This window comes from Nelumbo nucifera, chromosome 3 (genome assembly GCF_055504915.1).
Source record: "Nelumbo nucifera cultivar China Antique chromosome 3, China Antique-T2T, whole genome shotgun sequence".
In the NCBI taxonomy this organism is placed as follows: domain Eukaryota; kingdom Viridiplantae; phylum Streptophyta; class Magnoliopsida; order Proteales; family Nelumbonaceae; genus Nelumbo; species Nelumbo nucifera.
Genome location: NC_142651.1, coordinates 68117190 through 68129659, shown reverse-complemented (window position 1 = coordinate 68129659; position 12470 = coordinate 68117190). Strand labels below are relative to the sequence as shown.

Genomic DNA, 12470 nt, shown 5'->3' with positions numbered 1-12470 from the left:
ACGATACAAATATTTTTGTTTTCTAATTTCGTACAGTTAGTGGGACGTTATAATCTTATTGCCTAAAACACGTGTCATGTCACTTGTCGACAGCAAAAGCTTTCCCGGTCAACGGGCCCATCCTAAAAATTCTCACTTAGGCATATCAAGCATTTAGCCACGTGGCAATTTTCTTCTTGTTTAACTCTGATAGTCAACCGTTTAATGGTTGAGAATCATCATCAACAGTCTTAGTGCTGGGGATGGATATATAGTGGCGTATATTAATTAATTGAGCAATGATGGGGTGGTAGGACCTGGTCATCCGACTTTGTCGTGCCTTCGCCAACTGAATGCATTCGTTCGGCTCCATGGTTGTGTACAGAGCGAGGAAGGCACAGGACGGGAGAGGAGGTTCAGCAGAGGCTGCAGCAATACGTCGGTACCGGAAATATGGACGACGAGAGAACGTTCTTGGCTGGTTTGCAGGAAGGCAGCATGTTTGCTTGCCATCGAGTTGGCTGGATCGATTCAAAGGGTGGTCTCTGGAGGTGGATACTGTATCATGAACCTTTCAGTTCATATTTGGCTTACTCGGTACCTCTCGTGGCAATGCAGACATCACTCGTCCTTGTTGTTCAGCAAATCATCAGTTTCCTACTCAAGCCTTTCCAACAGCCAACCATTGTACCACAAATCCTAGTAATCCCCCTCCTCTCTCTCTCTACAAAAAATATAATGTTATAAATAAGTTAATGAACACCTTTTCACTCTACCTTTTATGATATAGGGAATAAAATTGGAGGAGAATGATAGAAAAGATCAGTAGCATCATGATTAAAACCATGACGAAATTTAAAGCGGGTAGGTTAAAAGTATTTTGATTGTGTTGGTACATGGTGTTGTTCCTGTTTTGATTTCGCAATTTGATTTTAAACATATTTTATTGGAGTTTAGATTAACGTGCACCCCAAACGCGTCCCACGTGCACATCTCACGGTGCATTGGAAACATCTCCATACTTTTGTCATGAGAAGATGTTCCCAATACACGATTCACGATTGGGATGTGTATTCATTTTATTGGCCCATATATAACATGTCACCTTACTTGCATCTAGAGGTGCAATTTGGGTGAAGTGACATTTTATACCTTGAGATCAAGTAGATGAAGTGACATCGTGGTAGGGTCACACCAATGCATCTAGGGGTGCAATTTGGGTGGGCCCAACCTGAGTTCGAACCAGCCCAGCCCAAGAAATCGATTTTTTTTATTTTTTGGGTCGGGCCCAGGCCTAACCCTTAGGTAGCCCGAATCCGGTCCAGCACAGCTCAACTACACACATACACGTGTGTGTGTGACAATTTTAGATGATGAAGATAGTAATATACATTTAAATATTATTTCCCAAAGATAGTAATATTATATCTATAAAATAATTCTATATTAGAGATGTCCCAAATGTTTTCTACAAATATTATGTACTTTTTTGTATATTTTGTGTTTTTGCCTTTTTTAATTTTTATTATTTAATTATGACATAATGGCTTGACCCATTTGACTTAGATGGTTTAATTGCTTACCTGCCACCTAGACAAAAGGACAATTTCATTTTTTTTGTTCAATGTTGAAAAAATTGAGTTTTAGGGTCCATTTGGTTTGCAAACATGACCAAAAGTAATTTTATTAGTCTATTTATAATTTTCTTATTACTTTATTAATATTTTGTGAATATATAATTATTATTTTATTAGCACTTTGTTATTATTGTTTTATTAGTATTTAAAAATTAATACCTAAGTATTTATTATTAATTTATTAATTCATTATATTTTATTATTACTTTTCATTAATTTTTATTACTTTCATTATTGTTCTATAATTAATTTATTATTATTGAATAATTAATATGTCAGCATTTCACCATTAGTTTAATTGTAATATATATATATATATATATATATATATAGATATATATTTGTACTTAATTACTCTTATTATTTAATAAATATTATTTTATTAATAATTTATTATATTATTATATTTTATTCTTACTTTCTTATTAGTTTATTGATATTTTATTACAGTCAAGGTTCAAAGGTTCAAATATTTTATAAATACTTTACTAATATTTTATTATTATTATTATCTTATTATTACTTTCATAACATTTTTTTGTTTAATTATGAATGTATTATTATTATTATTATTACATTAATATTTTATTATTATTATATTTAATAATTAATATCATTGTTCTAATTAATATTTTATTTTAGTACTATTCTTTTATTTCTATTTTACTATTATTGTATTATTTTATTGTTAATATATTATTATTATTTTTTATTTCTATTAACTTGTATTAATTTATTATTTCTTATCATTAGGGTTTATGGGGCTTTTTGTCATGAGTTCTTTATTTCTTGATAGACTTTCTTATGGGAATCCCATTCCATAGGGGGTAGGGGGAGTCTGGAATGGCCATTCCCCCAAGAATGGGAATCTGCATCATATTTCACCATATAGGCGTTAGCACCTTAAATATATGACTTAATGAGAGGGATTTGAATGGGGTGAAAAATAATAGTTCAAATTACATGTTTTGCCCTCACTATTTGAAAGGAACTAAATTCAAATTACATTTTTTATATTTTCATATGTATAAAAGTAATTCTTATTTATCGCACTTGTTTTTATTTTATAAGATGAATATACAATACTAGAGATGCACCCAAATGTTTTTTTTTTTTTTTTTTTGCAAAATTTATGTATTTTTTCATTTTTCATTTTTATTATTTAATTATACATCAAATATTGACACATTTGACCTAAAAGTTGAATTGTTGACCCAAACCAAATAGGAAATCAATTTCATTTGGTTGGTTTTAAATTTGTATTTCATTTCCATTATCAATAAAAACAATTCTTGTTTATGACACTTATTTTTTCTTTAATATGATTAATATAAAATATCAAAGAAATGGCCCATTTTTTCTATATTTTTTTATTTTGTGAATTTGTTACTATTTTAAATATTTTATTATTAATTATGATATCATGGATTCACCCAATTAATCAGGATGGTTGAATTGGCTTATCCACCACCACTTGGATGGAAGAATAATTTTGTTTTTTTTTTTGTTAATTTTAAATGAAGGTTAAATTACTAAAACCTTCCTTGAAGTTTCTGATCATTGTTGAAGTCTCCCCTAAAGTTTGGTAATTGCAATCGCTTCCCTTGAACTTTCTAATATATTTGCAAATAGACCCCTCTCTTAGAATCCTCTAACAAGAGGCACACAAATGTCCAAAATACCCATGCAGTTACTATTGAGGTTGGGTTTTGCATAACAAACAATACAAACTTTATGAACAACAATAACAAAAAAAAAGAAGCTTAAATTGCATCTTTGAGGGATTCATATGAAGGGAAATTTATAAAATAAATCAATTTCAGAGAAGAGATTGGAAGGGTTTGGGGTAGTGATTGATATGAAGGGAAAATTTGGAAAATAAGCATTTTAGTCAAATTAACTACATGGTTATTTTGGACATTTTCATGCCTCTTGTTTTTGAGGATTATAAGAGAAGGGGTCTACTTGCAACTGTGTTACAAAGTTCAGAGAGGTAATTGCAATTACTAAAACTTTAGGGGAGGTTTTAGCAATGGTCAGAAACTTCATGGGAGGTTTTAGAATTTTACCCCTTCAAAAACATGGATTTCATATTGTTAAAAAATATTTGATAAAGCGCTAATTATTATAATTTATTAAATAAAAAGGACCTTAAATACAAGATTTAATGTGAGAGAATGTGAGTTAATACCTTAAATATAATACGTAATGAGAGGGAATTAAATGATGTGAAAAATTGTAAATGATATTATATTATTAACCCTCAAAATTAAAGAGGGACTTAATTCAAAAATAGGTCAAATGTATGATGTTAAAAATGTTTCCAATTTTTCTTTAATTTCTATTTTTTTATTTTATCTATTTTTGAATTTTTATTGTTTATTTGTGGCAACATGAGTTACCCCATTTAACCTAAAATGGTTTAATGTCTTACCATTGCCTAGATGAAAACACTATTTTTCCATTTGAATTTTAAAAGTATAAGTTTTTATGTTATTGAAATTATTAATTTATTATGTATGGATTTAATTAGTAGAATTTAGTGATGAGAATAAATAAAAATGCTTTAAATATACAATTCAATGAGGGTGAATGGGAGTCAATACCTTCAAAGTGGGTATTTGCATCAATCAAATTACAGTGGGTTGAGCTCGGATTGGAAAAATCAGGCTTAACCTTGGGCTCGGCCTGGGCTCAGGCCTTAAGCCCATATTTTAGAATTGGACCGGGGTTGACCATAAACCCGACCCAACCCGCCCGACTTGCATCGCTAAATGCATCTAAGGCCCTTATTCATGCTTTTTAACATTGGTAAAACCATGTGTAGAAAAAGTGATCTCTAAAAATGTGTAGGGAGAATATCGAAAAGATATATCTAGCTTTTATTTATATTTTTGAAAGACATCTTTTATTGGGTTGGCATTTCCCACTTCAGTACTAAGGCCATGATTCGTGCTTTTAACTATTGTGCAGTATGCTTTATGTCAAAACATCTCACTTTCTAGATTTCCAATGCCATGAATTAAGTTAAAACGTTGGATCTTAAAACACCATTGAATCATCCTCGAAAGAAACAAAAAAAACACCATGGAACCAAACCTTTCTTTTATTTTAGAGCATGGCTATCTCTTAGCATTTATGAATTCGTTATTTAAATGAGCATATCCACATATAGATGACAACTTGGCAAGACAATGATTTTAAAAGAAAAAGAAAAAAAAAGTTGGTGTATGTTTTCATAGATTATTTTTATGGCCAGGCCAGGCTTGAAGAAATTGATCAAGCACAAGGCTACCATGGACATGTTTTCATGGGGCATGGAATTTTCACCCATTTCTAATTGACTAATACCAGTCTGTGTACAGGATAGGGGGATGTATATGCCAGCCAGTAGCCATGGCCAAATTTGTTAAAATCTATGTGCTAGTCAGTGTTATTCTTTTTTATATACAAGGAGAAGGAGGCCTTAAAAATGTTCAACAATTTTTTTAGGGAAAATTCCCGATTAGTATCTGTATTTTAGGCCTAGTGCCAATTTGGTTCTTGAACTTTAAAATGCGATAATTCAGTACTCAAACTTTCAAAACATGACAATCCAGTACTTGTTGTTAAGTAGTTGTTAACCGGCCGTTAAGTGGTATTTGAAAAAGATACAAATGCCATTCGAGTGTCATCTAATTTTTTTTATCAACCATCTAAACATTGACAAAAAATTAACAGTCTCAAATCCTTGCCTCTTTTATTCAAGAAAGTTATTCGGGTCACCAGAATGCCCACTCAAACGTGACTCCAAATTTCTTGAATAAAAAAGGCAAAGATTTGAGACTGTTAATTTTTTGTCAACGTTTATATGGTTGATAAAGAAAATTAGATGGCACTTAAAGGGCATTTGTGTCTTTTTCAAATGCCATTTAACGACTGATTAACAGCTAGTTAACAACAAATACTGGATTCTCACGTTTTAAAAGTTTGAGTACTGAATTGTCGCATTTTAAAGTTTGGGGATCAATGTGGCACTAGGCCCAAAATACAGGATACTAGGGCTGTTCACGGGTCGGGTTGGATCGGTTTACTGAGGTTTTTCCAACCGACCCGACCTGGTCGGGTTACCTGAGATGGAAACCAAAACCGACCCAGTGTTAAGTAAAACCGACCTGGTCGGTTTGAGTCGGGTTGGGTCGATTTGGGTCGGTTTTGGCTCCAAGTTCATCCATGCCCCCCATGGCCCATGTGCCTGTGTGGTGCAAGTTTGGGTTGTCAGATATTTCAGTTTTTATGTAAAACTGAAATATATTTATTTAACATTTTTAAATATAAAATATATTTAAATTAAAATCAAAATATATATTTAAATAGATTATATTTAAATAGTTAAGTAGGAACTAAGTCGGTTCGGTTTCGGTTTTCACACAAAAAAACCGAAACCGACCCGAACCATCGGTTTATAAATTTATACAAACCAAAGCCGACCGGGACTGATGAAAACCCGGCCGACTCGGGTTGGGTCAGTCCGAATTGGTCAATTTGGTAGGGTTGGGCCTTCTTATGAATAGCCCTATCTTACTAGGGCAATGCAAGGGAAGTTTGTAATGCTACTGACAACTTTAATTGGTGATCTATCTTACTAGGGAGGCATAGTTTTGGGTCCCTCCGGCATTGGTCAATTCACCAAGGACACAGATCTGTTCCCTCCTGGACGTTCACTTCCACTTGCTACCTTTGGATCATTAGGTTTCATTTTATTTGCATTCATTATCGGGGTTAAAATGGATCCATCAATGTTCAAGGTAACAGGAAAAATGGCCATGATCATAGGCCTTTTATCCCTTATAGTTCCTTCAATTTTGGGCATATGCAGTGTTGTCGTCATGAGATATGTTTTGGAGCTGGACCCTGTCGTAGGACAAATGCTCTACTTTGCAGCAGCAGCAGAGTCATTGACATCATTTCCTGTTATTGCTTGCCTCCTCACTGAGATGAAGATCCTCAATTCAGAGCTTGGTCGTCTCGCCCTTTCTTCTGCATTGGTCAGTGATCTAACCAAAACGTGCATCTCAACATTCGCCATCAACATTAAGATAGGAGAAGGACACATAGAGAAATCAATACACGCCTTCACATTATGTATTGCCTTTCTTTTACTTATTATATATATTGTCCGTCCAGCACTGTTTTGGGTAGCCAGAAAGACACCAGAAGGGAAACCTGTGAAAGAGGGCTACATCCATCTCATCCTTCTAGGAGTTGTTGTTTCTTCTTTCTTGAGTATGATGCTGGGACTAAATTTTCTTTTTGGACCATTCATTCTCGGCTTGGCTACTCCAGACGGGCCTCCCTTAGGGTCGACCTTGGTCAGAAGGTTCGAGTTTATTTCTTCAATGTTTCTCCTGCCAATCTACTTAACTTATAGTGGCTTGCGGACAAATTTGCTTAGCATCAAAACTCCAAACATCGTGACGGCATTTGTGACCATTGTCTTCATTTCCGCTATGGGGAAGACTTCAGCAATCATGCTTCCTTGTTTGTATAGCAAGATGCCCTTCAGTGACTCTTTATCACTTGCCTTTATCTTGAATGCCAAAGGCGTAATTGAGATGGCACTAAACATTATTCTATTGGACAATCAGGTATGTCATCAAACATACTAATTAAATTCAAGATCAACACACAACCACCACAACTGCACTTTTCTTGTGCTAGCAATAGCAAGTTATAGAATAACAAATTAATTGTAAGCCCATGCCAGGCTCCCTCGACATCCTTATTGAAACTATACTAATCCAAATATCTAGAGGTGGCAACGAGTCGAGTTTTTCATGAGCTATTCGAACTTGACTCGGTTTAAATCAAGATTCAAGCTGAGCTCAAGCCCAATTTACAGGCTCGTTTGCTAATCGAGCCAAATAAAACTTGGTTCATGAGGCTCGCGAGCCTAATCAAGCTTCTACATATATGTATATATACATAAATAAATAAATAAATAAATAAATATATAATATTTTTATTTTTATATGTAATAATGACTAATTATTTTATTAATTTTTAAAATATCAAATAAAAAATAATTTTTTACTTTTATAAAGCATTTCACTCACATTCAAGCTCGACAGAGCTCGAACTTATGAGCTTTTAACTCAAGCCAAACTCAAACTCAACTCTCTAGTTCAAACCGAACTCAAGCCTCATATTGTCTTGGCGAGCCGAGCTCTCGAGTAGCTAGCTATTTGACTCGGCTTGGCTCAAATCCACCCCTACAAATATCTGATCAAGCAAGCAAGCGCACATGGCAGAAAGTTTTAACTACTAGATAATACTACTAAACATAGATTCTCTGACCTTGTTTCTAATTGAATTAATGCAGAACATAAATGATGAGATCTTTGCAATGATGGTCATGTCAGTGTTGTTGTCAGCAGTCATAGTGTGCCCAGTTGTGAATGCTCTCTATGACCCCTCAAGGAAATATGCAGGCTACAAGTACAAGACTATTTTAAACTCCAACCTGAGTTGTGGAATTCGTATACTAGTTTGTATCAAGGAAGAAGAAAATGTGCACACCATCATCAAGCTCCTGAAATTTTCACCACCATCTAAAGAAAGCCCCGTCTGCATTTTTGTGCTCCATCTGATCGAGCTTGTTGGTCGAGCTGCGCCTATCCTTATTACACACGAAATGCATCAAAAGTCATCCAACAACTATTCCAAATACATCATAAATGCCTTTAAGCACTATGAGGAAGAAAATAGAGATGCTGTCTTATTACAAGTATTTACCTCTATCTCTCCTGCTGAAAGCATGGACAATGACATATACACACTTGCACTTGAGAAGGGGGTGTCCCTCATAATCATCCCCTTCCTAAAACAGTCGGTTTCCATTGGACAAACGGAATCAGAAAAGGTTATACCGAGGTCTTTGAACAACATGGTCCTTGAGAAAGCTCCATGCTCTGTAGCAATGGTTGTTGATCGTTGGTATGATGAAGGCTCCGTTTATAAGACATTGACAAAGAGTACATACAATGTGGCTGTTCTCTTCATGGGAGGTGCTGATGATCGAGAGGCATTGGCATGTTCCATTCGAATGGCCGGAAACCCAAGCATCAACCTCACTGTAGTTCGATTAAATGAGACAGATGGCATGGATTTCAATTTCAATGAGGAGGAAAGAATGTTTGATGAGGTGGTGTTGGACGGATTTTGTATTGGTGACAGAAAAGATATAGAGTATATAGAAGAGGAGGTGAGAGATGGAACCCAAACAACCAAATTGGTTTTATCAATACAGGAGAACTATGACCTTATAATTGTAGGTAGACAGCAAAGGATGGAATCATCAGTTTTGGCTGGGCTTACAGAATGGAGTGAATACAAAGAGCTTGGAATCCTTGGAGACTTGCTTGCCTCATCAGAGAATCGCAATAGAGCTTCAGTGTTGGTGATTCAACAACACAAGACAAGAAGTTCCTCCAAGAAGGAAGTTATTCTTAGCTAGGTAGATATAGCTTATGCTAGATCACTAAGCCTATCCCATGGGAGAAAGACATTGACATTTTTTTTCCTGTAAGCAACCAAATTGTGAAACCAGCAATATACAAGCACTGTAAAACCTCTTTCTTTGGGAACCAAGCTGAATGGTTATCTGGCTCAGGGCTCTCCTACATGAGCCTCCACCTTCAATTCCCCTCTTTTTACATAATCTCAGTGCCATCAAGATTGCATCCTAACTTGTTTTTCATGAATGCACAAAACACATAGAAGTTGAGTGCCATTTTATTTGTGACGTCCTCCTTGCTAGCATTGTCTCTCTTCCACATGTGTCTTGTGGACTCCAACTTGCTGACTTGTTGATGAAAGCTACGACTCAAGCCCGAGAAGCTGAGGCATATTTCTTGTGAACAAACTGATGCTCATTCCTAGGCACCAGTTTGAAGGGGTGTAGAGTTCAACTTGCCCACTTAGTGTTGACCATCTAGCATAAGCTATATCTACCTACCTATAGAAGTTCCTCAACAGGAACGTCTATAGCTAAGTAGATATAGCTTATATGCTAGATGGTTAACACTAAGCCTATCCCTTGTGAGAAAGACAATGACATTTTTTTTTCCTAGAAGCAACTAAATTGTGAAACCAACAATATAATAAAAGCATTGTAAAACCTCTTTCTTTGGGAACCAAGCTGAATGGTTATACTTATATATAGAAAACAGCTGACGGCTTCAAAGTTGGACCGAGCATGATTCTTAGCTACAAATTCAAACTACAAAGTTGTAGATGAAAGAAGGAAAGAGAGAAAGAAGAATACAAATACAAAATATTATCTACAAAAGGCATAAAAGTCCTTTCAATGTTCAGATATTGACTTAAATATCATGAACATTCCTTTTGTGTCCTATAGTAAATAGTTACAATACATTCTTGATGTTGGGCTTCACTGACAACCTTTATCCATTTACAATGGTTCAAGATGTAGGTACATGGTGGTCACTTAGACCATCAGAGCACAAAAGGTGCTAAACCTGTACAGCATAAATGTTTGCGATGAGTTCATAACCCGATACATATTTGCGATAAACTCATAACCCGAAACAGGCTACGATGAGCTTTAGACCCATGCGGGGTTGCGATGAGTTTAAAGCCATCGCAGAACCGCGATGAACACAAACTTATTGCAGAACGAAAGCGAATAAAAGAAGCACGTGTGTCATTAATAATATGCACTACGCGATTCTGTGTGGGCCTAACAAGGTTGTGTGATCTAAATAGAGACATCACTCATACCACGTCGGTTTAAAAGGGCCACGAAAAGAAGTAGCACGTGTGTATTATGAGAATCCTCAGACGAAAGGAAAGTTTGTCCTTCAAATATCTCATAAGACACATGGGGAAACCCTAGCAATGTTCCCTGATAACTGACACCAAATCCAAGATTCCCTTTCCTAGTGGGAATCAAACACTTTTGGCTCCTTCCTTTCAGGACCTCAAGATCTCTCCCTATAAATAGGGGTCCATCTCATAAAGAAACCATCATTCTATCACTTTATTTTCCCTAGCTTTTAGCCTACCTCCAGCTCTCGGCTTTCCTTTGTCCTTCAAGGAGACCCCTGTGCGTAGCTAACCACCTTACTCACATTAGAATCTCTAGTTATTCCTTGATCATAAAGGATGGCCACACGTAGGAGTAACCTTTCCCCCATCCCAGAAGAACACGACAACAACCAAGAGAACATCAACCCAGAGGTTGAAGATCAGTTTGGTATGGAGTCGACCGAGCAGGTTGACATCGAAATGCTCTCGAACAAGGTTACGAGTTTGAGTCCCGTTTCGAACGCATGGAGTAGATGCAACAGGAGATGAGAGCCACTCTATAGCTTCTCCTCTAGCAATTGGCCAGGACTGAACAATCCCCTTTTACCCCAGCCGCTCTTCCTGCATCCATCCTCACCAGTCACCAGTCTGCCAATCAGAATCCTACTGTGCCTGAACAACCCGCCAAGACCAATCCTACACCTACACAAACAAACCAACCCACCGTTAAACAACCTTAGGTCATTCCTCAGACCAACCCGATGATAGAGGCACCACTTAGTTGCAATGAACTGAAGGAATACGCTCAAGGGCTAATGGTGGAGAATCAGAACAAAGCCTAGGCCTCACTCATCTTACAAAAACCCTACTCTGACCAAATCATTTACAAATGCTTACCCCACCGGTTACGTCCCTCCCCAATAGTGGCCATAGTATGACAGACAGAAGGGAAACCCACAAGAGCATGTAAACAAGTTTGAGGATGTTTTGGAATCTTTTGCCCTCGATGGAGATCTGAAAGTTAGGGAGTTCTCCAAATCTTTAACCGATCCGGCCTACACCTGGATCATCAACCTAACCGCGGGTAGCATTGACTCGTGGGCAGAATTGGCGAAGTGGTTCCTATCAAAGTGGTTTACCCTAGATCGGAGACTGACGATGGCAGACCTGTGCAACACAGAGCAACGCGCAGGGGAAGATCTCTTGGCTTAAGTTGTGGGACTTCAGAAGTTCACCCACTCAGTTTTTGACAAGCATGTCACTGAGAAGAGCTTTGTCAGACAATACGTGCAAGGCATGCAGCCCTCCTATAGGATAGACATAGAAAATGTAGAAGTTGAAACTTTTAGCCAGTTGTGGAAGTGCGCGGAGAGGATGGTGCACACTATCAAAAGCACTTTGTCCTAGTCTACATCAGCCTTAGGACAATATGGGAAGAATGAGGCCTATGCTGTCAATAGAAAGCCTCACAATATAGGAGGGCCTAGGCAGGGGCCCTATTATCGCAATAACATCCAAGGCAAAAAAAATAATGCACCGGTCCCTCCTCCTTTTGCCTGCACCAAAGAGGAGGTGATCATGATCATGAACAGGCTCGTGGAAGACCATGTCATTAATTTGCTGCCACCAACGTTAGGGATCAACCCAAAGAAGGATAGGCACGGAGGAAGGTGGTGTAATTTTCACCAGTCGTCGCACCACGACTTGATGGACTGTTTTTCTCTAAGGTGGCTGTTTGTACAAAAGGTAAAGCTTGATGATTTTGTGAAAGGGAAACTGTGCACACCCAGGGAGGAAGCATCAACATAGTCAGATCACTGGGCCAAGACCACCAAACATGTTGATTCAGAGGTTTGAATAGCACCCGGAACTACAATAATTCTTCAGTAAGCAGAGAGCCAGTGCCTCGAAAAGGAGGCTCTCCATTAGGGCACTAGAAGAGACATTTATAAGGCTGTTGGAGCCCCACCGATCTGACAGGACAAATGTGGAGTTCACTCAAGATGACATGCTGACCACCGACCCTTACATATCACAACAAAGATA

At 36.9% G+C, this 12470-nt stretch overlaps 1 protein-coding gene across 2 annotated transcripts; it reads left to right on the top strand.

Moving 5' to 3' along the window:
* The first annotated feature begins 224 nt into the window (after positions 1 to 224).
* On the top strand, positions 225 to 9724 carry LOC104589236 (cation/H(+) antiporter 15-like). 2 transcript variants are annotated; one of them, XM_088901826.1, is made up of 4 exons: positions 544 to 681; positions 770 to 843; positions 6245 to 7243; positions 7978 to 9724. In XM_088901826.1, the coding sequence occupies exons 3-4, from the start codon at positions 6383 to 6385 to the stop codon at positions 9109 to 9111; spliced, it is 1995 nt and encodes a 664-aa protein (XP_088757952.1). In that variant the 5' UTR covers positions 544 to 681; positions 770 to 843; positions 6245 to 6382; the 3' UTR covers positions 9112 to 9724. The 2 variants fall into 2 exon arrangements, with proteins under 2 accessions (XP_088757951.1, XP_088757952.1); XM_088901825.1 differs by lacking the exon at positions 770 to 843 and having other exon boundaries at positions 225 to 681; positions 7978 to 9719.
* The last annotated feature ends 2746 nt before the right edge of the window (positions 9725 to 12470 follow it).